This window comes from Tympanuchus pallidicinctus, unplaced genomic scaffold (assembly GCF_026119805.1).
Source record: "Tympanuchus pallidicinctus isolate F22 unplaced genomic scaffold, pur_lepc_1.0 scaffold13, whole genome shotgun sequence".
NCBI lineage: Eukaryota > Metazoa > Chordata > Aves > Galliformes > Phasianidae > Tympanuchus > Tympanuchus pallidicinctus.
In genome coordinates, this window is record NW_026294648.1 from 6,066,654 (window position 1) to 6,093,402 (window position 26,749).

The window sequence follows — 26,749 nt, forward strand, 5'->3', positions numbered from 1 at the left end:
AGAACATCTCTAACATGGTAATAAACTCCTCTGGTACTTTTCACTGTTTTCTGTATACACTTCTTGTCAATTCACTTTGTCCTCTAAGGGCCTGAAAAGTGCATACTCCCCACGTAAAAACATCGCTACAAATAGAGATGACACTCTCTCCACAGTCAGTGCCAGAAACAATAAGTTGTTTCTCAGATGCTTCATGTTCACAGATTCTTTACTTACACTTATAGGCCTGTGTATGGGTGAGCTGTTTTTATGAGAAATTGCTTTTTTAGCCAATTCTGTGGGGGAGAATAGAATAACAAATTACATTCACACTAAGTATGGTTGGTCCACTGATGTATTTGGCACAAAGCTATTTAAAAACCCTGCTTTCTCATATTGAATAGCACCATTTATATAACATTAACCTAATCTAACATTTAGTCTGTAAAATGGCATGTTGACTGTGTAAGAGGAATACAGCAGCCATACACATCTACCCGGAAAAGAAGGTAAAAAGCTAGATATCCTCAAGCTTTCTGCCATGGGCACAACACAGATCAGCAGGAAGGATGGTTGGGTCCTCCAGGAGTGCTACTTTCAGCACTGCAAGAGAATCCAAATTCTATGTGATGACAACTTGAGCATTAACCCAGCTAAGACATGTGGCTGCTACATTAGTCGATGACACTTAAGTGTAATGAAAACCTACGCAGATTAAACTGGCTTGGTACACATCATCCATTCAGCTATCAGGGTGCAGTCTAGCCCAGGGTCAGCATCCAGCTTGCTTTGTATGACTTCTCAGTGTACTTGATGCTTGTACTTGTAATTCATTTACGATTCAAATAAACTATCATACCAAATCAGCAACTGAAACATTAACCTTCCAGCACACTATCTGTGGAAAAGCTTTCTTTATGAAAAGCAGTAGGAAATATTCAAATATTAACAAAAAAATATTAAGCCTACTAATGAAAAATGACAGTACCAGAATCTGAGCTGCCTCGTGGCTCTGATCACAACTGAAAAGCCACAAGAAATGAGTCAGGACTGGGTTTTTTGCCTTGTTAATTCAGAAGAGCCTTGTAACCCTTTAAAAGTTATTCAGTGTATAGTTTATACATCATTACATCATATCTTAGTGAAACTGTGCATTTGCATAACAGTACTAAAAGCCATATTTTCTAATACAAAAAAAAAAAAAACACCACTAAGTCTTCCTTTAAATTTCCTTCCTTTCAAACAAAGTATCAGTCCACTGCATCATCTACATTCTCAGAGACACTGAGTGCGTCATTCATACAATGTCAGCAAATTTTAAAGCTTGCATTTCCTATTTAAAATAAAAGTATGCTTTTTCTCCCCATTTCATTTTCATTTGTAAAATTCAAGACATGATGCCTGTAAGAAAAGAGATTGTTGAGGTGTTTTGACCTGGGTTTGCTGAGGAGACATGAGTCAGCTACTAGGAATGCTAACTGTAACATCCGCATGGATCTGCTGGATCTGAAAGCATCACATCCACACCACCTCCTTCTATCAGTTTGTTTCCTTCTCATTTACTTACTACAAAAAAAAAGTTTATTTAAAAAAAAATCAAAATTAAAGAGACATTACAATCAGTTGTGAGTCATTGATTGCTCTGTACTACTAGCAGAATGCTCTCAAGGTACGGATCTCAGAGGCAAGTTCATATGCAGAAATAGGTTCAGGTAGCGCCAATGGATTTCAAATTACTTGCTGGCCTCAGGAAAGCATCTCTGTAAGAAGAGCCCCAGCAGGCTTTGTAAGTTTTGCTTGAACAATAGTTTGCTCCCATCTTTACTACAATTCAGAAGTTGGAAACATGACTGTTTATTAAGTTCATCACCTCCTCCATTTTGCAGTTGTGGACAAGACCGACAGTTGAAAACTTAGTTGCATGCTTCCTCTACACCAGAAAAAGAAATATGCCCTCATCCTGCACTAACATGTAGTAACACAGCAGTGCAGATAGACAGCTAAGCATTAAAGCACGTTGCAAGAAAGATGCAGGCTCCTCCTGCTGATGCCATGAGTGAAAAATAACCTTAAACTGATTTTGAATTTTGAGCCTTGGATTTTTTGGATTCATCCAGCTGTAGGTAATGACAAGTTGTGAAAGCAGATCTTGATATTATATGGAAACATCTGTTCAATTCATACATAATTGTGAAATTACACTCTCTATACTCCCACTTGAATTTCATTTCTGTATAAACTTGTCAACTGAGAAACAAAGGATGAATAATTCAGAAGCCCTTTCCCTCCCTTCCCTCTCCTCTATATTTATTAACCCATTTTCAAACTATAATTCAATCAAGCTAATGGCCACATCTTCCAAAACTGACTCTCTCTACATTTATCCTGTCTCTAAGGTCAAAGTTCTACTCAGGAGTCCCATTTATCAGCAACCAATTAAGACACAGCATCCAGGCACATGCAAGTCAAATGAGACCTCGTGCTTTGTTACTTGACATCTGTTCTTGTCTGCAAGCAAGCAATTCATATTTTTTAATCTAGACTTTTGTCCTCAACCTGTTTTCTCTTCAAGTCCTGAAACATTTGTACATCAATAGCTACTGGCTGATATTTCCTTGTGGCTTTACAAAGAACAGACATACCTACCAGCATTACAGAAGGATGAGGCAGAAAGCAGGACTTATTTGGGATACATCTGCATACCACAGGCACCACTGTGAACTGACACTGGACAGACAAATTCTTCCTTAAAAAGCAGGGGACATTCAGAAGCAAGTTGTACTTGGGCTACCTTTGAACTCTGTTGGCAAGCAAGTGCTGGCTCTACCTACAGGACAGCACAAACCCATGAGCTGGATTTGAACGTATTACAGGCTCAAGCACTCTGCACCTCCTACCCCATCATTCTTCACATGTCCCTTACACATCATATACACATCAGAATCCTTCATTTGTCTCAGAACTAATGTGGAGTTGTTTCTAATACTGTGGCACAGAATGCAACTGGAGATGGCTTTTTAAGGCTATGTGAGCTTGTAATATTAGCTTGAAAGGCACAAACCTAGTTGCCATCTGCTGAAACTAAATTTAAGATAATCTCTGTTTTATACCTTATGCCTTAGCAACCCTAATTCATACTAATTCATGCTCATTGTAGTCAATGTGCAGAACTTTTTATAATGTTACTCAATAATTCTCAGGTTACCGGGAACTTATCAAAATAGCTGAGGCATAATTAATACTTAATAGCCCAGGAAGCCAGTAGGAGGCTTCCACCAGCAAATCCTAGAGCTTGTCACAATATAATTAAACCGATGTGAATTCACTGCACTTTACAGTTTTTTCATGCTACCAGCACCAGGAAAGTCTCAAAACAGTCCTTACAGTGCTGTATTTGTCAACAAGGGAAGTCCAAGTGGTAACATCAGACCAGTTTGCACTTTGTACATATTGGTACCTGGTGGGAAAGAAATGTCATTCACTGTTGTTGAAAGCATCCTGCAAAACAGGAGCATTCTGAATTGCCTAGGTTTTGCCCAATGTTGTACTACATTATATACTAAGTTTTGAAGCTATTTATTGTTGTGCAGCATAACAAACACCAAAGGGACAGCTGACAAATACAGCACATCAACATTCTCCATATGTGCAACTATAAGCTATTCTGGAAGGAGCCACTGAGATCAGAATACTGGGGCTGTTTTGCCTTCATTTGGCTTTTGTTTGCAAGTAGGCACCAGTTTGCTACCAGACACATTATTGCCCCATTGTGCTATTTAATTCCACATGCAGGCTGTTCAGAAAGGATTAGCATCTCCCATTGCAGGAGGTACAGCTAAGCATTCACAACAAGCACATCTACACTTGGCCTAGGTGAGAATTGGTGAAATTTCAACTTTTCCCATGAATTTTGCTAGACTTGGAAGCATTAAAATATCTCCAAATGGATACATTAGTGGAAACTCAGTGCTTGCTGTGCCCATGCTAGACAATAACAAAGGGGTTAGGAAGAATTTATTATGCTTTGAGGTAGTGGGATGGACCAGATGTCCTCTTGAAGGCCTTTCCGTGAACAGCTGCCTTCCATATTCATGAGCAAGTTGTTCGTTCAGACAGTGCTTTTAGACAACTCCAAAGTTGATGGCACTCATGCCTATTAAAGGCAGGAACTCTATGAACACTGGTTAGTTTAGCAACTTTGCCTCTTTCCTTCCTTCTGCTGAGGAAGCCTGAGTACTAGCTTACACCTCAAAAGCAGCTGACAGAGCAAGACACACAGCAGATACAACTAAAACTTTACATCAGAATCCATTTTATGTAGGCACACACACAGTTACAACACAACAGTAATCCATACAGCAGGCCAGCAAAGCAAAGGAAGGTCTGTTATTGTCAGATGCATTCATAGGTATGTGGCTTTAGCATTCTCCTACTCATGATTCAGCTCAGAATTTTAGAGCAGGCAGAAGGGCCATGTAGTATCAGACTCAAAGATGAAGACATCTACAGAATCAATTACTCTCTTGGGAAAGACAAACATGGCAAACAAGCGTCTCCATGGCCAGGAAGCAATGAGAGCTGTTACCTGTCTCTGAGGTGATTAATTCCAGCTCTACCAGTCTTTCACTTCCCCAGACTGATCTGCAAATAAAAGCAACATGCAGTCCTCCTCCTGGGATGGCTGCTTACTCTTTCTTGTAGGGTAGTTTGAAAGATCATCATTATGAAATATGTGAAACCCTTCTGTTGAATGAAACTAAGAGTTTGGACTCAATGTCACCAGGCAGCTGGGAAAGACATATTTTAAGCAAATTCATTGGTAAACACTGCCTTTTTTATTAAATACTGCAGGTTTAAAAACTCAGAATAAACAGATGCCTCGTGACACACATACATGTGGTTATCTCATTCCTGAGTGACTGTAGTCTATTCTTCGTCATTCTTATTTGTAACCACCCTCTATTGTGCTGAAGAAGCTTTACAGCCCTTCTCTCATCTGCTTTTTTTTTTTGCTGTTCAGTTCAGTCTTTTGAACAACCCTCAGTAGAGCTTAATGAACCACCTCACATTTGCAGAAGCCCAACCAAATCTGTGCTGGAATTTAGTCTGAAAAATAGGTCTGGGAATGAGGAGTCAGAAGTTACCCTTTTTCTATCTCAAGCAACTCATTTCTTGTAATAACATGTCTGGTAACAAATTTACAGTACACAAAGCATTCCTGAGCAGTCTGGGTTACCCAAGTTAGTTTGGGGTGTCTCTGAACTTATTAGGAGTATAGCAGAAGATTGCTTTGGCCATTTTCTTGTCACACCCCTCTATTATTACCCAACAATTATTGTCCAACATTATTCATCAAGTAAATGTCAATAAATCTATCAACTTTCACTTGACAGTAAAGTTCCTTAGGCATAGAACAGGCAGCTCTTATATTAAATAAAGCTGAGATAAAGGTTGAGAGGAGTTTCTACTATTTCATATTCCCTCCTTGTCTCACAGGGTAATCCTTTATCTTTTTCTGTTGCTTTTTTTGTTGTTATTGTTGTTATTTTGTTGTTTATTTTTTCCCCTTCCACTCTGGTAAGAGGCTGGCACAGGTTCTCTCTGGTTCTTTATCTATTGAGAAATGGATGGAGTTCTTTAAGATTTTTTTGTATTTCTAGGGAAATGAGGTTTTTTTTTTTTTTTTTTTTTTTACAGAAGAAGGGTTTTTTCCATTGTAGAATTCATACCATAATTAGACAAAACGATGGGCTAAGTCCCAGCGGACAGAATACACTGTATTTGGCGTTCATTTTTGTTACATTACTCTAGAGAGATCATGCTGATTCCTCCTATTGCAGCCACTTCTGCAGCAGTGCTCAATTTAAAGCTGATACATCTTTATTACTTGGTACCTGCAAATATCCTCAAGACTCGACTCATACAAGAAGTCTGATGTAAAAAATAGAATGCCCCAAATTTAAAATAACTTGCATTTGTATTGCTTAGTTTCATAAGCAATAGATTCCAGCAACCCTGTGTTCCTTGCTCAGACACCTTTGAGCTCAAGTCAGAAAAAGAACACTCAACATGGCACAAAAAATGCGCATATGTCAAAGCAAAACACACAAAAGACATTGTTCCAGACTACACAGTAAACAGTTGATCACTATCATAAGACACTGACCACTAGAAACAGATAGTGAGGTCAGACTCTGTGGAAAACAACAATATTTAAACAGTTTATTTCATCTAACAAATCAGTAACTATGACTAGTGATATTAACAATTAAAAAGTTGCAAATACTTGGTTAAAACTGAAAATACCACTCAAAAATATTTGCTATTAATCTGCTGTTTTCAGAAACCAAGGTTGCACACAATTAAGCTTGCAGTTAAATTCGCCTCACAGATTTATTTTTATGGAAGAAAACAGCATTCTATATATATGCAATTATTCTAGCTAATTAGCACCTTGGGTTAGACTGTTCACAAACAAAACATTAAGTGACTTGCATAATATCCCAGCAATACATTGTGTAATACATCTGGTCTCAAACTCATGAAATTTCACTTGAATCCTCACCAACTCACTGCCTTAGAAAGTAAAAAACAGATTTCCAGGTGCAGAGAACCCAAAGGGAATGATTTTGCCTATCATGACAGAAATCTAAGACCCTGCAGGGAAGTGGGACACTGTAGTTCAGAAAACATTTCCTTTTGATCTTAAACATGAATCATTTCAACATCAAAACTCATTATATTCAGGAAAAATTAACTTATTTTTACTAATTATGCCAGAAGTGTCATTGTATGAACAGTGGGTGCTGCCTGACAATTATATCAATTTCATTAAGAAAAGAAAAATAACTTTATTTGCTTCATGGTGAAGGCATTGGGTCAAGTTCAACACACTGATAGGAACCCACTGCACTCCTGTGTAATGGTTGCCCAGCAGCCCACAAGTCCCTCAGTCAAGTTTCTAATAGGCCACATCTCCACTGAAAGCTCAGTGCTGTTACCAGAAGTGGGCCATGCTGTGAAGTAGGAAGAATTTCCTCAGCCTTACAGTTCCATCTCCCGGACCAGCAGAGACCTACTTGTACTTCTGCCAGGTATGTTCTACCTCCTCTTTTGGATTGATTAAAGACTTCAGTCTGCTCTCAGCTGCCAGCACAGCCTGTGATAGGCTTAAAAGTCAGATAAATCAAAGCCAAGGCCCTTCATTTGTGCTAATTTCTTTAACAATGGATCACTGTTTTAATATGAGCAGTAACAAGAACAGCACTCTATAATGTCTCTAACCGGAGACACTGGTATACAAAGCCTTACATAAATGAACAACCACTGTATCTGAGTCTCTTATTTTCATGAAAGAAATGAAGACAGTGTTACCGTAGATGGAAGTACAGGTGGTCATGCAAAAGCGTGCAGTATGGTAGAGAAAATGGGATTACAATGAGTTCAGTAATCCCATTTTCCTTGAAGGACAAAATCCCAAACTGTCTTGCTTTGACATTAGTGCATACAGCAATATAACTCTCCCAAATACAACACTGAGATCTGTTTTAGATCCAAGTCCATACAATCACACCTAGGACTAATCTGGTCCAATATTTGAATGCGTTCTAACAAAACAGTTTTATTTTAAACTGATCAATAGTATCTTGGAATTATGACACAAGAAATCGTAGAGGAAGTTTCTACCATATTTTGATACCTAAATAAGAGTATATATTTGCACAGTGCACTGGGATGCACACTCAAAAGTTGACCAGCCTTCAGTGTTAACAGAAATCTGTTACACCTCTCTACATACACACTTAGCACATTAAAAAAAGCATATTAACATCTCTGTGAAATTTACTGCATAATATAAATCTTTCTTTGCCTCTGCATTGAATATTTGTAGCATTTCCAGTGGTATAAAAAAGGTCACAAATAAAGTGTGCATAACAAAAATTTTTCTTCATCAGTACTCCTCAGCATGATTGTTACATAAACAAAAGATGTTACATACAAAAAAGTTACATACAAACAAAAGATGGTTCAACAGAACTTTAAGAATCTCCAAGTTGAACGCAACAGTTTCAGCAAGTATCTAGTGGCCACTTTGATCCCCAGTGCCAATAAAAATGAGATGTAAATAATAATTTACCATCTTATTAAAGCAAAAAAATAAATGAATCAACTCTTTTGCTGCTTTTAGCACCCCTGCCTCTGGTGCAAAGGCTTGGGGAGGATGCAGACGGTCCATTTTGAACAATAATTGCTTTCCAGATAAGCAGATTCTGTGCATGACATATTTTGGTATTTGAGGCCCCTTGCAGAACTGTGGTGGCCATCTCCATTGGTAGGCTTGGAAGTGCACATCATGTTTTCAGTTTTTCACTTTGGTTTTGACAGCCAATTTGAGAAGGAAGAAAAGTAATTGCAAATGTAAAAATAACACAACACAATGGCTAAACAAAAAGAGCCTACATGCTTGATACCTCTTGATCAGTGCAGCATTTGCAGGCAGCCCTCTAGTGGTATGAATGCCACTGATCACGTTTGCACAGCTCCCATGCTTTTCGGTTTTCTACTCATGCAGGATTAGAATACCGTATGGAATATTCAGCCTGTCTACATCCCTCCAAAGCGACTTTTTCAGTAGAGTGACTTCAGAATCCCTGAAGAATTCCAAAGAACATTTCAAAGTGCCTTCAAAAAGTACTGCTGCTGAGAGCCATCAGAAAATAATAAGCACGCAGAAGGCAAAACTTAGACAGGACTTCTCGTTAATTTTTATGATGCGTAGTGCTTACAGATGTTGTTATGTACTCGTACAGTAGGGACTGGATGGGAAAAGGGAGGGACTCCATTCACACAAAGATCCTTACTAAAGATACAAAGGTGTTCACTTGTGTGCAATCTTCTAATTCCCTTAAAAGTGAACATCAAAAAGAAAAATTGAAACACAGAGTGTATATTGGTGCTTGTGGAATGCATGCAAAGCCACCTCAGGATTTGATTACATGCACACAAGCACAAGATGCTTTCAAAGAACAATGCTCAGTTGATTTCAGGGAGTTGGATTCACCTGGATGAAAATGCATTTTAATAGATTTGGTTGTCAGAGGGATTATGCAGAGATATAAAATAGCAAGGCATTCACACAGTGTTTTGCTGTGGAGGTGCTCGCTGGTAGCCAGTAGGCAGGAACAGCAGCTCATGTTTTCCACAGACACCAAGGAGTAGCGCTACACTGTCACCAGTAGATGTTCTCTGGGGAACTGAAGAGTCCCGCTGCCAAGAGACATCACAATATCTAGTCAGGATAACACCTTGCTGTAGAGCTCAGACTGCCTCCTATGCCTGTACACCAGCCTGTATTGAAAATATTCTTCAAATTATTTATTTTACAACCTCCCAACTTTCATTGGAAATGATCAACTTTGAGAAATTTTATTTCATATTAAGCCTATATTCAGGTTCTATAATGCAAGTACTTTGTCCTATCAGAGGCATCAAGTATCAGCTCAGTTGAGCCATACTTCCTATAGCAACAAGTATTCATACTGTACACGCCATATCTGATTGTAAAGATGATCTGCTTTACATGTGGAGCAAAGTCCAGTAGGACTTGACCACCACTGGCACAGAATCAGTAAGCCCAGAGCTTCCAAAAGTCAGGATTCAAAACAATCATGACATTGTTTAAATACAAAGTAAGCAGAAGCAATAAAAAGATACATAGTTACAGATATACAAGATGTATTATTTATTCCTTAGTCTTAAGGACCTTCAGATTCACTTGAGTAATTTACCCCCTCAATTTCCTCTCTGAAATTGAGCCTTAAAAATCATGATCACAGCTCCAAAATCTGGAACTTTTAGGAGGTGCCACCAAGTATTTTAAAGAAGAACCCGAGAGAGCAGCCAGACCATGGACTGATACAGTGCTCACTCTAGCTAAACCACGTTCTCCCACCACAGAAGGGGGATATTTAGTATCTGCCCTCTCTTAGTCAGCCCTGAGGAAGAGGTTATTTAACACTCCCTTCACTGTCAACATTTAGTCAGGGCTTTTGTGCATCTCCAGGCCTAAAAACCTCACTGTAAAATAACAAGCCCATAAAGTGACAACTCAAGTGTATGGAAGTGTTGTGATGAAATATTTCAAAGTATACAGTTTAACTCTGCTTGACAAATGTTCCTGTCATTTTCCCAGACCAGGCATCTCCAAATCACATTAATATGAAGTAATAATTCCCTCAAGTATACTCCACAAAATTTCGACAGTTCCCTGCTGCAACAGAAATGTCCCTCACAGGAACCACATCACAGCTTGAGGAGAGAGGAAAAGTGAACATTTTTTCAATTTAAATGTATATGAAGTCATCAAGAAACACCAGTTCATCTTTACTTACTTTGAGATTAACAAAGGTGCAAAAATAAATGAAACAATGTACTACCTCATGTGATCCACTGCAGCACTGGATCACAAGCCAAAAGGAGAAATGTACTGCACAAGAAATGCAAAGTAAAGGAAAGACAGGCTTGTGGTTTTAACTAGTCATTAAAAATTCCCTTTCCTTCAAACAAAATCAGACATTGCAGGCTTACAGGTTTCTTTACTTTTCTCCTGGCTAAGTTTAATTATAGCAGTTGTGAGTAGTCCTTAGACCCCAAGAGCAAACTGAAGGCAGTATGTAGTTTTCAAAAAGCAAGATGTGAACTAAGTAGTTTATTCTCATGCATTTTCTTATGCTTGAATTATATAATTACAGAGCTTTCAGGGCAAACTATGGCAAGCTGAGCTGAATACAAAGAGACAGTGTTCAAAACTGAACCATCAAAAGAAAACCATGAACATTTTGAAGAAATGCTAAGGAGAAAGAAAGCAGCATACATAATCTTGCACCTAACAAAAACCAGCTTGCACTCAGTCCATCTTTAGCCTCTCACCCAGATGCTGTAATGTGAAGATTATACTAGAATATAAATTATGCCACATAAAGCACAGATGGACACAAGCTCTCACAGGAAAATATCATCTATTTCACCCCTCTTCTAACTTTTCTTTTGGGCCTTGATTACATTGTGTCAGCTTGACCCCATACTTTTGAATAAACATCTCTCACTCCCTCAACGTAGCATAACACCATGTCTGGATTACCTGACCTTTACCTGCCTTAGAACTGTAGGGATCAGCTCCAAATAAATCATTCTGTGACTGATCTGTAGTTCTTACAGATAAATGAATCATACATAAGCACTCAGCCTGCTTATTGGCCTACACTACAAATAAGGATGGGACTAAGTCCCTCAATGAATATTTCCCCCTTTCTTACTCATTTTAGTTTAAGTCTGCCTTAATGAGCCTAATTTAATGTGCAAGCAGAATGTATCCACCATTACTCAGTGAAAACTCCAAAGCAAGTTTATACCACTGTAACATTATTTGTGAGGTTTTTTTCCCCCTCTAGTCCCTAAACAGCACAATGTAGTGAGCATAAACTGCAGCGTGTTACTTTTCAGTAACACGTTGAAAACATCAAGCTAGAATAAGATGGAATGGACCTTAAAGCTGATTTAGTCCCAACCTCCTGCTGTAGGCAGGATTGCCACTCACTAGATCAGGCTGACCAACCCCAGCCAGCCTGGCCTTGAATACCTGCACAGACAGGGCATCCACTGCTTCTCTGGACAGCCTCTCCTAGTATCTCACCACTCTGAATAAAGAATTTTCTCCTAATATCTAATGTACACTTTTCCCCCTTCAGTTTAATACCATTCCCCCTATCCTATTGCTACCTGTTCATGCTAGAAGTCAGTCTTCCTCCTGTTGATAAGCCCCTTGTAAGTAGTGGAAGGCCACGCTAAGGTAGACCAGAGCTTTCTGTTCTCCAGAGGGGAAAAAGCCCACCTCCTTCAACCTCCTACTGTAGGCTCCAGCCCTATGAAATCACACAGACACACTCTGCACTTCAGAAATTTTTCAGAGATTTCTGAATAATCCTCATTCCAGAAAACAAATGAACAAAATAGAATCCAATAGAGGAAAAATTCAGCACTCTTACAATAACAGCAACCACAAATGAACTAGACACAAAACATAGTGAAACATGGTCCTAAGTATACAATATCATCATAGCTGTGCTTTTAATCCTTACCTCAAATAAAATCACACATAACATCAGCTACCCCTATGAAACAGTGAAACTGCTTCCAACAAAACATTTTCATAACATCAGGCAATACATTGTTAGGAAGATGAATAGACATATAGAGAAAAAAGTTGACTTACCCCAGTAGCAGCAAGGATCTCTAGCCACAGAATGCTCCCAACAAAGTGACTTCCAGTCAGATAATCTCCTCTCAGAGGCTAACTCTTAAATGAGTCTGGTTGGGGGTGGACCCATTCCACTGCCTCCACTCAGGTGGGAAGCACAGGTTAATTGTTTGCACCTGTACTTCCTGGGCCAGCCACACCCCTATACCAGGTGTCCAATCGTCAGTTCAGGCCACAGCCTAATAGTTTTCCCTACAAATGTTTTCTACAAGGTCTAAAAAATATGATTACGTGTTCAGGATTCTCTGTTAATAGGTGCTGTATGTGAACTGTAGAGTCACAGCCTGAATCACTGATTGATCACCTGAGGCAAGGACTCAGTCAGCCATGGGAGCACAGGTGAAGGCAATTCAGCCTGGCTCCACCCCTCCTAGACCCCATTTAAGAGCTGACTGGCCCTAGAGAAGGGCTTCTTTCCAGAGATTCCTCCTTTTGGGAGTTTTCTACTGTAAGTCTAGGATATAGGAGAACATTTCTTCTTTGGCTGTTTTGTTTGTTTGTTTTTTTGGTTTGTTTGTTTGTTTGCTTTTGTTTTTTAACTGATAATCTTTCCAACTATAATGCCTGTAAAGTGTAATCCTAACTGTGCTTACTCTGATATTTTTGAATAAGCTGAAAGACTGCTGCTATTTGACTAGTAGCATTGGATCTGTTTTAGGAACCTGCTGAGTGTAGTTAAATGTCCTTCAGGTGTTATGCTCTTGTGCAATCAGATCTTCTATCTCTTAGAAGATGAAAAGCACTACTTTAATAATAAGATTTCTTCCAAAATTCTAAAGAAGAGGCAGTGATTGTTGTTTGTTTTTCTCTTGACCTGCTTGTGTTTATTGTTAGTTAAAACAGTATAAAATAGTATCTTCCTAAACTTTCAGTATTTCATTTAAATTGTGAATCTCCCAAAGCATTGTTAAGAAAGTGGAATTTAACTTATGGTCATACCGGGCAGCCTTCACTCCGATTTCTCACTTAAGCATCAGAAAGACTAACTATTAAAAGCATCTTCATTTTACTTTATGTGTGTGTTGAAATTTGAAGGAACAAATAGGAAAAGTATAGACAACTTGCTGCTTGTATACAGAATGTTTTCTGGGGAGTGCCTTAGTTCATAGGAACTTTAAATTACTACTGGATAGCTGAAATCAAGATCATAGCTGAGGAACAGTGACAACCATTTTAAACTTGTTGTAACTGCAGAATGAATGCATGGATGTACCTCACCATGATGGATTTACATATCCCTTGTGCAGAGCAAAAGCCTGCAACTGCTGAGTTATAGTATGTGTATGGGAACTGCTGAGTCATGGCCTGAACCTCTGATTGATCACCTGAGGTGAGCCATGAGCCAGCCAGAGGAGCACAGGTGAAGGCAATTCATATTCTCTTTTGTTATCTTAGTCTACTTCACCTAACTCTTTTATTTTGTGATTATAATATCTTAATATCCATTGATTATACAGTATGTTAATTACAAACAAGAAGTAACTTGCTAAACTACAGAAACCTAACCAAATATCAAATAATGCAGTAGAAAAGAAAGCATTTCAAAATATTTAAATTCTATCCTTATTGAAAAAAATTTCATTAACCCTTATCTTTTCTCAGAAGGGTTTATAGATGTGTTGGCACTCATTCCTGATGCACTTGCAAATTTAGTGTTCTTTCTATTGTTCTAGACTCTTACTTCCTATTATCACTGTCAGGCCCTTAAATTACACTAATATGTTTTGACTGACTTGACCAGCCTCACCTGGAACCTTTATCCCACAACCTCTGATGGTTGTGGTGATGTGTAGGAGGACATACAATAGGTAGGAAAAGCTTTGCTTAAAGCTGTGGCTCTAAGTTAAGGGAGAAGTGAGATGGTTTCCCTCTTAGTTTTGTTTTTGAGTTGCTGTTTAGGTTTCCCAGTTTAACCTTGGAGATATTTTGTTACCTTATTTTCACCAGTGGCTACTAAACTGCTGACTGGACTTGTTGTAGCTGCTCTGGTTACCTTTCTCTGGAGCACCTGGGCTGCACCCTGTCGGGGAGGTTTTTGCCTAGCTTGTGTTGCATCTCTACTTAGCATCTGGCTTCCTTTGCCTGGGAGAGAGCATAAAGAGCAGCATGAGGCTGGTGGCTGCCACTAAGGCCCTGAGCACTCAGGACTGATATTGTTTTGCTTAACAACTCGAGATAAAGTACCCTTTTCCTGTGTCTACCATTAGTACCATTTGCTTTAATCAAAAAATAAATTTTAATGTAGCTTATTATGCTAAATGGAAACAACAGGGGGCTAATGAGCATTGTGAATGAGCCATTAACTTGGCAATCAGGTATCCTCAGGATTGGCTTGATCTTCTCTACATCCTTCTTGGAATGCTCAGCAATGCATACAGCTGTGACTGCATATATTAAACTTAATTCAGGGAATAAATAGATTTAGATATCTAACTTGAGTAGCTTTCTCTTCATAGGACTATATGCTGTGTTACACTTAAGAAAGCTGCCGATTCCCTTTATGCAAGAGGATAACAGGAGTTATGTTTTAACACATTTTATGTTTGTTTTGTTGTATGTTTTGTTGTTTTCCTTCATTTGTGTGGAAAATAAGCATTTTCCTCTCTCCACAACAGGATTTCATCAAAAGGGAAAATGTACCTGAGGTAATCTACTACTGACTTCATCTTCACAACTGATTTAAAGCAGCTTAGCAATGAACAGTATGTTTTCCAGAAAAGGCTTCCATCTCCCTTCTCAGCTCCTTCTTGATTTCCTATTGCTGGCTCCTGGAATCACAGCCCAGAGGGAGCTGACATGCACTTGTTCAAGGGAGCACTTTCATCAGTCTTCTTAAGAAGGCAGTAAGATCAGCCTGAAACATCAACAGAAAGAGGTGCACTTAGAGAAAAGGCAATAGGGAGTAAGGAAACCTACCTGTATTCAGATACCAATCATACATATTTCAAAAGGCCATTTTTAATAGGAAATAAGAGGGAAAAATAAATATAAGAATTTGATGTTTTTTAAAATGACTTAATTCTATGAGCATCAATCTAGTCAGGGAGATAAGCTGCTAAATGCAACCTTGCAGATGCATAAAGATGAACACCTCCTCAAGGTGCTACCACTGGTCAGTGGCAAAGTGAGAAAAAGAAGTTGGGAGATTAGAACTGCTAGTCCTGATTTCCCTTTGTTTTCTCCTGAGCTGCAATCAGAATGTGTTATGCATTTTTTATCTCCTCTGTCTATGACAGTATCAGATTTTTTTTTTTTTTTTAAGAGGGGAGGGTCTGGGCACAGTACATAGCCCAAATTATTAAAAATCTTTATGCTGAGGAGACCAGTTCAGCAAAAGCCCACTGACATGAGCTCGTGACCTTAGGCAAATGTCAGTGGATGCTGGTGATTCCTTATTTCCTATTTTCTGTGTATGTCTTTGTCTACCTCACTTAGATAGCTCGTGTTTTCTTCACTAACAACAAGCTCAGAGACTGTTTCCCTGAGAGCATTTCACTCTGTTAGCTTTCCAGTGTCTGATACCCAAGACTCCCCATGGTGCTTCAGCTCTCCAGCTGGGAAAGCATCCATCCTGTCACTGAAGTCCCTGCTGTGAGGCTCCAGACCTCAATTACACCAGTATGCAGCAGCATCTGTGTTAGTGCTCTCAGCAAATTCAATTCTGAGAGTTGATCTCCTGGAGAAGGGGCAGTAGCATCTACAAAGGCAGCAATTCTCGAAGCAAGTCAGTGTCACAGGAGGGATGGGATAAACCCGGGGATCCCCTCCTGGCCCGGATCAGTTACAGCCATTAAAGAACGGGCAGCTGTGATGTGGGAGCGGCAGGTTGTGAGCGGTCCCACAGCTGGTTACAGCGGACCCCAAGTAATAAAATAACACTTGAAGAGAAAAGTTCATAGAGCGGAATCCCTTTTTCAATGTACTTTTTTTTTCTCTGTGAAAATCCGCACCTGCTCTGCTCCTTCCCCCGCGCGGGACCGAGCGGAGCGCAGCGGGCGGAGCTGGAAAGCGGGAGCCGCCCCTCAGCCGCCCGCCATTTTGGGAAGCGCCGGAACGGGCCTGGAGCGCCCTCTGGCGCCCGTCTGCCCGCAGCTGAGGCACAGCTCGACCGCCGGCGGAGCGTGCTGTCGCCGGCCATGAAGTCCGTCTTCGTCACTGTGGGCACTACCAGTTTCGACGAGCTGATCGCGGCCGTTTCCTCCCCTGCGGCCGAGGAGGTGAGGAGGCGGAACGGCAGGAGGAGGAGAAGGAGGGTCCCAGCCCGCCCCTCACGGCCGTGCCTCAGCCGTGCGCCTGCGCGGGGCGGCTGTGGGGGAGAAGCGCGAAGCCGCGCGGATGGGCGGGAGGTGGGAGTCGTTCCGCAGGGAACGGGAGGCGCTGGCAGTCCTGGGCCGTGGCCTATCCTCTGCTTCCGTTCCTCCGCCGCAGGTGCTGCGGAGCCGCGGCTGCCGCCAGCTGGTGCTGCAGATCGGGCGGGGCGCGCTGCAGCCCGCCCCTCAGCACGGCCCGGCCTTCGTGCGGGAGGTGTTCCGCTTCAAGGAGTCGCTGACTGAGGATCTGCGGAGCGCCGACCTGGTCATAAGCCACGCAGGTGGGGCCCGGCGGGTAGCCGAGGTGTGCTCCTGGGGGCGGGCGGGGAGGTTGGTGGTGGCCTGCGCTGTGAGACACCGGGCTGAGCTGGCATTGGATGCTCGTGTCCGCGGCGGAAAGTTGTGGGGATAAAATGTTCACGTTCAGGAGTCTCTGATGCTTCAGGAGCGAGTAGGGCGATGTTTCAATCAGCTGCAAACGCTGATTGCTTTCTGCTTCTCCTGCAGGTGCAGGTAGCTGTTTGGAGACTCTAGAGGAAGGAAAGCCGCTGCTTGTGGTGATAAATGAGAAGCTGATGGACAATCATCAGCTGGAGCTGGCACGTCAGCTCCACAAAGATGGACACGTCCTCTATTGTAACTGCAGGTATGGAGCTGCTGTGGCTGTCCAACCCAATGCAGTGCTCAGGGGCATAACTGTTATTACAGTATTGAGAATGTAGCAAGAAAACTTACATCTTTCTCTGTAACAAAATCACACTAACCATGTACCTCAGTAAGCTTCCTCACTGGGCGCAGATCTCAGGGGTGCTTGTCTTTCATTTATTTGCAGGGTAGATTTTCCATAGACAGAGTCCTGTGCAGGTTAGGGGTGACCTGCTGGCAAAGTGATCCGGGGAGAAGGACCTGGGGATCCTAGTTGATAAGAAGTTGGCTGTGAGCCAGCAGTGTGCCCTTGTGACCAAGGCCAACAGTATCTTGGGGTCAGATCATGAAGGGTACGTCCAGAAGGTCAGTGGAGGTGATTCTACCCCTTTTACTCTGCCCTGGTGAGGCCACATATAGAACTGTGTCCAATTCTGAGCCCCCCTGTTCAAAAAAGAGTCCAGCAGAGGACCACAAAGATGATGAGGGGCCTGGAGCATCTCCTGTATGAGGAAAGGCTGAGAGACCTGGGGTTGTTCAGTCTGGAGAAGAGAAGGCTGAGAGGGGATCTTAACACTGTTTATAAATATCTGAAGTGTGGGAGTCAAGTTGATGGGAGCAGACTCCATTTGGTGGTGAGCAACAATAGAACAAGGAGCAACACAGAAACTGGAACACAGGAAGTTCCATAAAAACATGCGAAAGAACTCTACTGTAAGAATGATGGAGCACTGGAACAGACTGCCCAGAGAGGTGGTGGAAATTTTCAGGACCTGCCAAGTTGCCTTTTTGTGTAACCTATTGTAGGGAACCTGCTTTAGCAGAAGGGTTGGACTTCATGATGTCCAGAGGTCCCTTTTAACCCTTGCAGTTATGTGATTTTGTTAACTCATTTTATCTGTCCTTTCTTTCCTGTTTAATACTTTTTTCAATCCTGCAACTACTATAACCAACAGTTGAAAACCACAAGCTACAAGAAGTAACCTGCTCCCTACAGACTTAGTACTCAATTTAATTGTATTGTCATGTAGACTTCTCTTCTGAAGTGCGCTGAAGTTGACTGCATAAGAAAAAATGAAAATATCTGGAGTATTTAGGAAAAAAAATAACATAAGAATGGCCTTTACTGATATGGATCAGGAGTCCATGAAGCTCAGTATCCTATCTGCAGTGGCCATGTATAGGACAAGAACAACAAGCATTTCCTTCTATTATTTTCCCACTAACACTTGAGTAGTTTGATTCAGGAATGACCCAAGCTGTAGGGTTAGTAGCTTCAAATACGCCTGTCTTCCATGTACTTAGCAAGTTGTCCTTTTAACCAAATTTTGTCCATCCACCATATCACATTGTTTGACGGGGAATTTCACTGACTTGCTATCTTCACTTAAGGAAAAAAAAAAAGAAAAGTGCAGCTCCTTTTGTTTGTATTCATCCTGGCTTCTATTAGTTTCATTTGCTATCTTGCTTTTGACCATATCTGGCTGTTTTCCCTTTATTTATGATTGTTTATGATCCGTTGCACTCTGTAAACAACAAATGGCCTTTTAACTGAAAGCAGAGGAAATGCAATTCCTGTTATTTATTCTGCATCTCGTTCTTTTGCCCTGCAAATAGGATTTTGCATGTTTCAGAAAAGCTATAACCAAAGGTCTGTAACTTGGGAACAGAAAGGCATTTTTATTTCAGTTTTGAACAGTGCTTAGCATTTGAACTTATTTGCAGTCTGATAATTGAAAGCTAACAGATTTATTCAGCTGTTATCTCTGGCAGTGTTGAGTGGAGGACTAATGCCATGTATTCACATGGGATGAATTCACCATAAACCATACTGGGAGATTCTCAGGCTTTATTCAGTCTACCATCATTGCAGCCATGGAAGACTAAAAAGTCAGAGCTGAGTGGCCCATGAAAGCTGTGCCTTATGTTGATGTGTGTTCTGCAAGTGATGGCTGGGGCTCACAAATTATGCAGTCTTTTTTCATTTCAGCTTAAGTCCTTATTTTTAGTTTTATAGTAGTTTGAAAGAACATGTTTCAGTGTTAAAGTAGTATGAAAGAAAGAAAATGAGGGGCAGGGAGGGAAATCTCCTTTGGAATGAACTTTTTGTTTGTTTGTTTGTTTCATTTGTTTTTACAGCACACTTGTGGAGACACTGCAGTCAATGGACTTGTCAGCTTTGAAACCTTTTCCTCCTGGACAACCAGAAAAGTTTGCTTTGTTTTTGGATAAAGTTGCTGGGTTTGAATAAACAATTTTGAGGAATAAAAAGGCCATAATAAAACCATTCTCATCTCTCAGTGAGACCTTCCATGCCTAAAGATTCCACCAGCTGGGACAAATTCAAAGAAAATGCCTGTTAATATCAACTGATGGTTTCCAGTTCAGTTCCAGTTCAAAGTAATCTATATTAATGCTTAAAAGAGCACATGCCAAAAAGGAGGGGAGAGTATGAACTCCAAGTTGACTGACCTGGTAGAAGAAGAAGCATATTTGGACTTCTTGATTAGTTTATTTATTTGTAAATATAAACACATCCATTCTAGAGGAGTTGCTGGTCAGGCAATTAAGAGATGTCCTAGAAGAAATGAAGAGTGAAATACCTGACCTAAGTTTGCACCAATGAAAAACGTGAAATAATGTTTCATTCAGCTGGAGTCCTGTGAATGTAGATCCTGATGATGCAAGTCACGAATACTGGACAGGACATGTAGCATCCAGTCTCATTTGCTTTTGCTACTGTTAAAGCTAAAGCTAGATCAGAGCATGGTTTAGAGAAAGGAATCATCCTTTGCTTCTTCCTTTTGCAAGTTGAATTTTTTGTTTTCATTGTTTGCCTTGAAGGGGTAATTCACAATTTAGAATTTTACTGCATAAGGATCAGCTTTTGTAAAATCTTCCTGCAAGCAATTCTGTGCACAGCAGTAGTGTTACCAGGGCATTCAGTTTCACTCTAAGGACAGTAATCTTGGACAAATGTTAGTATTTGTATAGACAGTGCTAGGCATTTGTGAATGGTCAGGTTTGATCTTCTCCCAGTTTAGTTGGGTTACTTTGAATGTGCAACAAGTATGTGAAAGAAACAATGCAGAAGTTTATTTTGCAGGATTAAGGGGCATTTCTTTCATAACCACAATGTTTTAATAAACAGTGTCTGCAACAGAATGTGTATGTCTTCTGTGACTAGTTCACAAACTAAATTCTGTGAAAATAATGTATTTCTGTGAGAATAACTCACTAAAAAAGCATACAAAACTAATTCATAAATACAACTTATTCTCGATTTTATACACATGCTTTAGTGATATTTCGGTACTGAAAAATACAGCTTTTTTCTTCTTTCTGTTCACTTTCTGAACAAGATTTAATAACTTGTCTAAGCCAGTCTTGTGTGCCAGTGCTTGCTCAGTCAGGAGACCGGGTGTCTCCGTGGGCCAGCAGTTATGTGCGTCGCCAAAACCTCGGTAATGCCTCTATGGAGAGCAAGCTATTTAGAAACAATTTTGTTTCTTAGCAGAGAGTCTGCAGGTAGCGGTGTATCGGCTCTCGTTGCCTAGTGCTAATGGCTGTGCCCTCCTGCTGGGTTCTGTGGATGCCTTGTTGATGCTCTTGTTTCACGTGGTTACACTGGGAGTGGAAAGAGAACTTAAGTGAAAGATGTAAGGGGAACGTGCTGAGCTGAGAGGCCGGGCGTGGGTAATTAACTGCTGCCTTCTGAGTAAATCGTGGCGATGGGAGGAGGAGAATGGGGCTGAAAGGGCGCGTTATCGCATCGTTACCTATTTGGCTGCGGTGAGGGAAACGCCTTGGTTGCTCGACGCTGACTGGAGCTTCCTATTTAATGTAAGGAAATTCAACTGTTTTGCTGCCATCGATGTATCCGGGTAATGACTTTTAAAAGTAAAGAGGGTTTGAACTTCACAACGTCCGTGCGGGCTACTCGGTGTGCAGGGCGAGAGAACTGCGCGTGTACGCGGTGCTGGCGGCCCGTCTTAGCAGTACCTTGTTTGGTGGTTTTCTTGCTACACTTAAGACGGGCGAAACAAACTCCTGAACCGGCGCTTCTCATGCCCGAGCGCAGCTTCTAGTCGCAATTACGAGCAGGTATAGGCGTTTCCCTAACGAGCTCCGCCGTGCAACCCCAGCAGGGGGCGGGCGGCAGCAGCGGCCCCCGCACGGAGCCGGGCACGAGATCCCCGCGCTCGAGGCGGGCCCGACAGCGGGAGCGGCCGCACCTGGGCGCGCCGAGCGTCGACCCTCATTGGCGGCCGTCGCCGCCCTCCCCAGTGCTATGCGAGGAGCCTCGGCCCCGCCGCCTTCCCGGCACGATGCAGAAGGGCTGGAAGAAGTACTTCGGGCAGAAGTCGCTCAGCGAGGTGACTATGGACGAGTACCTGGGCAGTCTCGGCCTGTACCGCAAGCTGACGGCCAAGGACGCCTCCTGTCTCTTCAGAGCCATCTCGGAGCAGGTGGGGCCCTCGGCGGGCCGGGGTCGGCTGGGGGGTGAGGGGGGATGCGCCCCGGGCGGGAGCGCGTGTGGGGCCGCCCGTCCGTAGGTGCGGCGCCTGGCGCTGCCGGCCCTGGGAGCGGCGAGACAGTTTGCTCGGCGGCTTTCTCCTTCGTTCTCACGGAACGTTGTTTTTCAGCTGTTTTTGTGCCAAATTCATCACATGGAGGTGAGGAAAGCTTGCGTCTCGTTTATGAGGCAAAATCAGCGTAACTTTGAATCCGTAAGTACTGGTTGTTTGTGTGTTTTTGTGCGCTTCAGCGAACGTACATTGGAAATAGCGGGGCGGCTGGCCGTGAGCACCTCCGTGTACACGTGCTGCCTTCAGCCCGGTGTGGCTGGGAGGTGTTCCGTGTCGCCTCGTGGTGCTGGAGCTCCTGAAATCATAAAGCTGCTGATATGAACTGGGTGGCCAGAGGTTACTCGTGTAGGACGTCATCTGTGGCACAAGCAGCATAGAACTGATGATGTGAGAAACCCGTAGTGCTGTTACGATCCTAACAGCGTTGAGATGCTTCTGCTATTTGCTAGTCGCAGACAGGAGTTACCTACAGAGGACCCACAAATGTCAGCAGCAGATAGCTTGCAGTCCTGGTTGTGTTCTGGGCTGGTACAGGGTTCCAGGTTTCCCTTGAAAACGCAAACCGCGGGTGAAGTTCTATGGTCCTCTGCAGAATAGCTTTGTTTTTATGATTCTCAGAATCTTAATAGCAACTTCTCTAACGTGCCAACTTCTCTAATGTTTTGTACCTTGCTTACTTGCAGTCACCCTTCGGCTAGGGAGGCACTTGCCTGCAGCTGAGGTTGAGACGTTTTAATTAATGATGCCACAATTCAGGTGCTGAGAAACGAAAACAGAACAGCTGAGATATGTTTTCTCGGGTTGTGCAGTTTTAGGGCCACGGGTTTTTTTTCTTTCCCTGCAGTCAGTTTAAGTGCTTAATCTAGGAGGGAAATGAATTGCTGAGTCTTTTTCAGACTTATGTTCTTAAGCTTCTGAGGACCTCTTGGTATCTCTCTACCCTGATACACCCGAATCGTCCTCGTGCCCTGAGACAGGGAACAGCTGAAGTAATTCCCCAGGCAGACCAGAGCCTGAAGTGATACGGCTTGAGAGACCAGTGCTGTGTTTGCTCTGTGCATACCCCTGCTCTCTCAGCCAGCAGTGGATGTCCTGTTCAACAGCCAGTAATGATGTTTCTTTGACACAATGTTTAGTTTTACACGTTTTTGTTTGTTTAATTTGGCTAAGTTCTTATTTTCTTTTTTGTTTTTCTTGAAAGTATGTGGAGGGATCATTTGAGAAATACCTTGAACGATTGGGAGATCCAAAGGTAAGAACGCTCTAGCACTTGTGTAGATATTAAATTCTGAGATGATCAGAACAGGGAAGTAGTTGGATAATGTTTTCAATACCGTTTGTTTTTTTTTTCACTAGATAGACCTCAGTCCTGGGGTTTCATTTCCATAGGGAATATTGTGTTTTTGTAATGAGTATTTATATGCATATGTGTGTGTGTGTGTGTTTTAGTGGTGAATTTAGGTGCAAAGAAGCTATCAGTGCAGAGTGGAAAATAAAGCTGAGGCATGTTTGTAGGCCTTATTTGTAGCTGCAATTTCCTTTTTTAAAAAAAGGAAAATATGGGCTCTATACCATATCATATGTGTTTACAGGACTCTGCAGCTCCTTTTTTCTTCCTTCGCCTCAGCCTTGAAATGTACAGTTCTAATTCTTGTTTCTTTATACTCTTAAACTAGAAAGTATGGTAAACACTGCAGTCTCTGAAACAGTGTTTTTTTTTTTTTTAAAAAAAAAAAAAAAATTCAATTGAAAAAAACCTAAAAACCCCACAATTCTTGAGTGCTGTATTTAAGGGTGGCTGCCAGAATTATCTTTAGCCATCAGTTTGGTAACCATGGCCATTCCACACTGGAGAAATACATTTTTTTTTCCTGGGTATCCTGATGTCTTAACTCTCAGTTCATTGTTTATTTGCTTTATCTAACTGAATTTATCTGAATAAACTTAACTAAATTTTATTGTTGTTTCAATACTATGGAGAGCTAGTATAGAGTTCCTAGTGTTGAAGATGGCTCTTCTACCTCTTGTAATCTCCTAATCCCACATAGGAAAGTGCTGGCCAGCTGGAAATAAGTGCTTTATCAGTGATCTACAAGTAAGTCTTTCTCTCTCTCTTTTTTTTTTTTTTTTTTTTTTTTTTTTAAAGTTTCACTTTGTTTTAGACTGTCAGTTGTTTTGAGTTCTGGCCTTTTCTCCCCTCCCCCCCGGAACCTTTTGTTTGTTGCTGGAGCACTCATTTGCGAAACATAGTAAGAATGCAACCCTAAAGAAGTTAGTTCAATTAACTTGTAAATGAGTGCCATCACAGCTCCTGTTCTAATAGGGTGGATTAAGGGGCAGTTTAGTTTCCGGTAGTATTTGTTATTCTTTAACTAATCGTAAACTCAGTAAAGTGTTGCCTTTCATTGGTTGAGGAATGGAGAGCAGGTGAAAGAAGTAGGAGTTCTGTGTAGTGGAATGCTGCGGTAGTTAGAAGCAGGCTTAAAACTCAGTGTAGGTGTTCTTGAGAGCTCTAGTTGTGTGGAACGATTGCTCTGCTCAATGTGGAACGCCTACTGCTTTCTTCAAGGGCAGCATAAGCCTGTACAGGTGCTGGTGGTCTAGTTAAAAACGAATGCTGCTGTCCCTGTACAAGCACAATGAATTTCCACTGATTAAAAGGAAGAACGCTTTCTTTGCAGGCTGGTTCTGTTTCCTTACTGAAGGAGCAAATGGAACTTTTGCAAGACGTAACCAGATTCCTATATTGAGGTTGTAATCCTTCTGAAGTGTGATGGAATCATCTGAATTTAATTGTTTTATTGGTTGGGCGCTCTGCCATTGGGTATAAGTACTTGATCTAACACGATGGGTGTAATAATCTATGATTAGATGTAGCTGTCCTTTCCAGATTCTTTTCCACAAGATGAGTGTCATTTGCTCATCTAGCATTTGCTTTATGATAGCACTCATTTGTCAGGGAAAATGTTCTGATTCAGTGTTTCTCTGTAAAAAAACAAACAAAAAAACAGTGGAATATCCAGACTGCTCCTTTCAGCCTTCTTTATAATACACTTCTGAAAGTGCACCCTTTCAAGACTTATTTTTCCTCTGCTTACCTAGTCGAGACTTTATTCTGTACCGGTACCCTGGAAGGCCACCCACTTATGCTACAGACAATGGCTTTGAAGACAAGGTGAGGAGAACTGAGGCAATTTCTTATCCCTACCCCTGACTCCTAGATACCTCTGGTCCCACTTAATTGTGAAAACTTCCTACTGGAGTTGTGCTCTAACTCAGTCTTCCCTTGTGCATTTAAGAACAAACTCCCAGAGCTGACTTCTGCTCATGGTAGAAGCACATTATTTGCACAAGATTTAATCAAACTGTAGTACCTTTGCTACTGAGGGTTGATTGTGTGCTGTTCCCCTGTTGATCTTTTTATAACAACTGCTCATTGTTGGAAACAAGTCTAATTTTAATGGGAAGAGGTAACATAATTCCAGAATGCTATTTCATTTTTCTGAATTTTTGCTGAGTGAAAACACTTCCTAGTGGAAAGTGGGCTGAACTGACTAGATACAGTGAGATACCCAGGTTGAGTTTTGGAAGAGCAGAATGAGATGTGCACTAAGTATAGTGTATACACTAAATAGAGCATATGTGAGAAGGCATTCTCCCCAATCCTGGTGCCTCTCATCTAAAAGTCAGCTGAAATGTGGAGGTTTTCTCCCTGAAGAGGGGATGTTGATAGAAACGGATTAATATAACAAGTGACTCATTTAGCTGACATGATAGATCAAGTTCCATTAAGAAGGAGCTAATGAAACAGCTTAAAAAAAAAAAAAAAGGGAACTTATACAAGAAATGCTCTGTATTACATCCCATCTGACCCCTTTTGGTTTTTTTCTGGACTTATATTGATATGCCCATGCAATTATGTGAATAGCTCAAGTGTGCTGCCAGTGAAGTTGCTGCAGTGTACATTTCTGGATGGGCTATTATGTGTGCTCAAATGGTGAGCGTGTTCTGAAATCTGTGCAGCTTTAGCTCTTCTGTTCTTGGCTAATACACTGCTATCTTTATATGGGCTTCACTTGCCCTTGAAATATTCTTTTCCTCTGTGTAGATTAACCTCATTCCAAAATCCACTAACTTTAAAAATCAGGCAGTATGGTCTAAGTGAGCATTTGTCCTCAAAGATTTTACCACCAGAGCTTTTGTTAAGAGTTGTCTGCTATTAGACTGCACTACAGTTCTTTCTGGTTTTGCATATTTCACCATGAGATGAGAGACTGTGTTGCTAGAACAGAAGGCACATGGAATTAAGAGCCCTGGCATCTCGAATCCTACTGGGTGGCTGGAGGCATCCTTGCTGGCACTGTGCTAACAACAGCTGCACAAGGGCTTTTGCCAGTTGCAGTTACCTATTCGTGGCCTTGTGCTGAGATGGAATGTGATAGCATGCATCTTCTATGTGTATCAGTGCATATATTGCAGAAAGCATGCAGCTTCTCAAAATTCTGCAGTGTAAAGTTGATTAGTATGAGCAAAACTTATTAAAACTTCCGGAGGGCGGCTAGAGCAGCAGGTGCTCTTCTGGTCCATCCAGTGGGGAAGTGTGGAAGTGTGCCTTTGACACTTGCACAGTGTGCTTCATAGATTCTGCATTTGATGGCTTGTTTTTTAATGGTAGTTTTAAATGGTAACTTAATTTATGATAATTATAAATGGTAATTTTACCTCTTGAGCAGCTGATGGTTTCAGAGCGGAACTGGAAACAGACGTTATTTATTGTTTAATGCATTGTGATATACAAAAGAATGGTTTTTGTTTATATAGTAGCTGTAAAGTTTGTAAATAAATTCATAAGATCCAGTTTTAAACTGATTGTACAGCTCTTTCATATTCATCTTTGGAAGATTTACTGT

At 41.4% G+C, this 26,749-nt stretch overlaps 2 protein-coding genes across 2 annotated transcripts in view; one reads left to right on the forward strand and one right to left on the reverse strand.

The window, feature by feature from the left end:
* DCX (doublecortin) overlaps nt 1-12,443 on the reverse strand; it is a 125,011-nt gene extending 112,568 nt beyond the window's left edge. Inside the window, exon 1 of the mRNA XM_052673262.1 lies at nt 12,251-12,443. The gene's annotated coding sequence lies outside the window, so the exon portion shown is untranslated. The remainder of the gene's footprint in view (nt 1-12,250) is intronic.
* Nucleotides 12,444-14,926: 2,483 nt separating this feature from the next.
* The window catches only part of ALG13 (ALG13 UDP-N-acetylglucosaminyltransferase subunit), a 30,951-nt gene continuing 19,128 nt past the window's right edge, over nt 14,927-26,749 (forward strand). Inside the window, exons 1-9 of the mRNA XM_052673583.1 lie at nt 14,927-16,512; nt 16,724-16,886; nt 17,113-17,251; nt 19,390-19,500; nt 21,377-21,719; nt 21,897-21,980; nt 23,041-23,091; nt 23,888-23,934; nt 24,942-25,014. Coding sequence (XP_052529543.1) covers nt 16,213-16,512; nt 16,724-16,886; nt 17,113-17,251; nt 19,390-19,500; nt 21,377-21,719; nt 21,897-21,980; nt 23,041-23,091; nt 23,888-23,934; nt 24,942-25,014 — 1,311 coding nt within the window. The 5' untranslated portion in view covers nt 14,927-16,212. The remainder of the gene's footprint in view (nt 16,513-16,723; nt 16,887-17,112; nt 17,252-19,389; nt 19,501-21,376; nt 21,720-21,896; nt 21,981-23,040; nt 23,092-23,887; nt 23,935-24,941; nt 25,015-26,749) is intronic.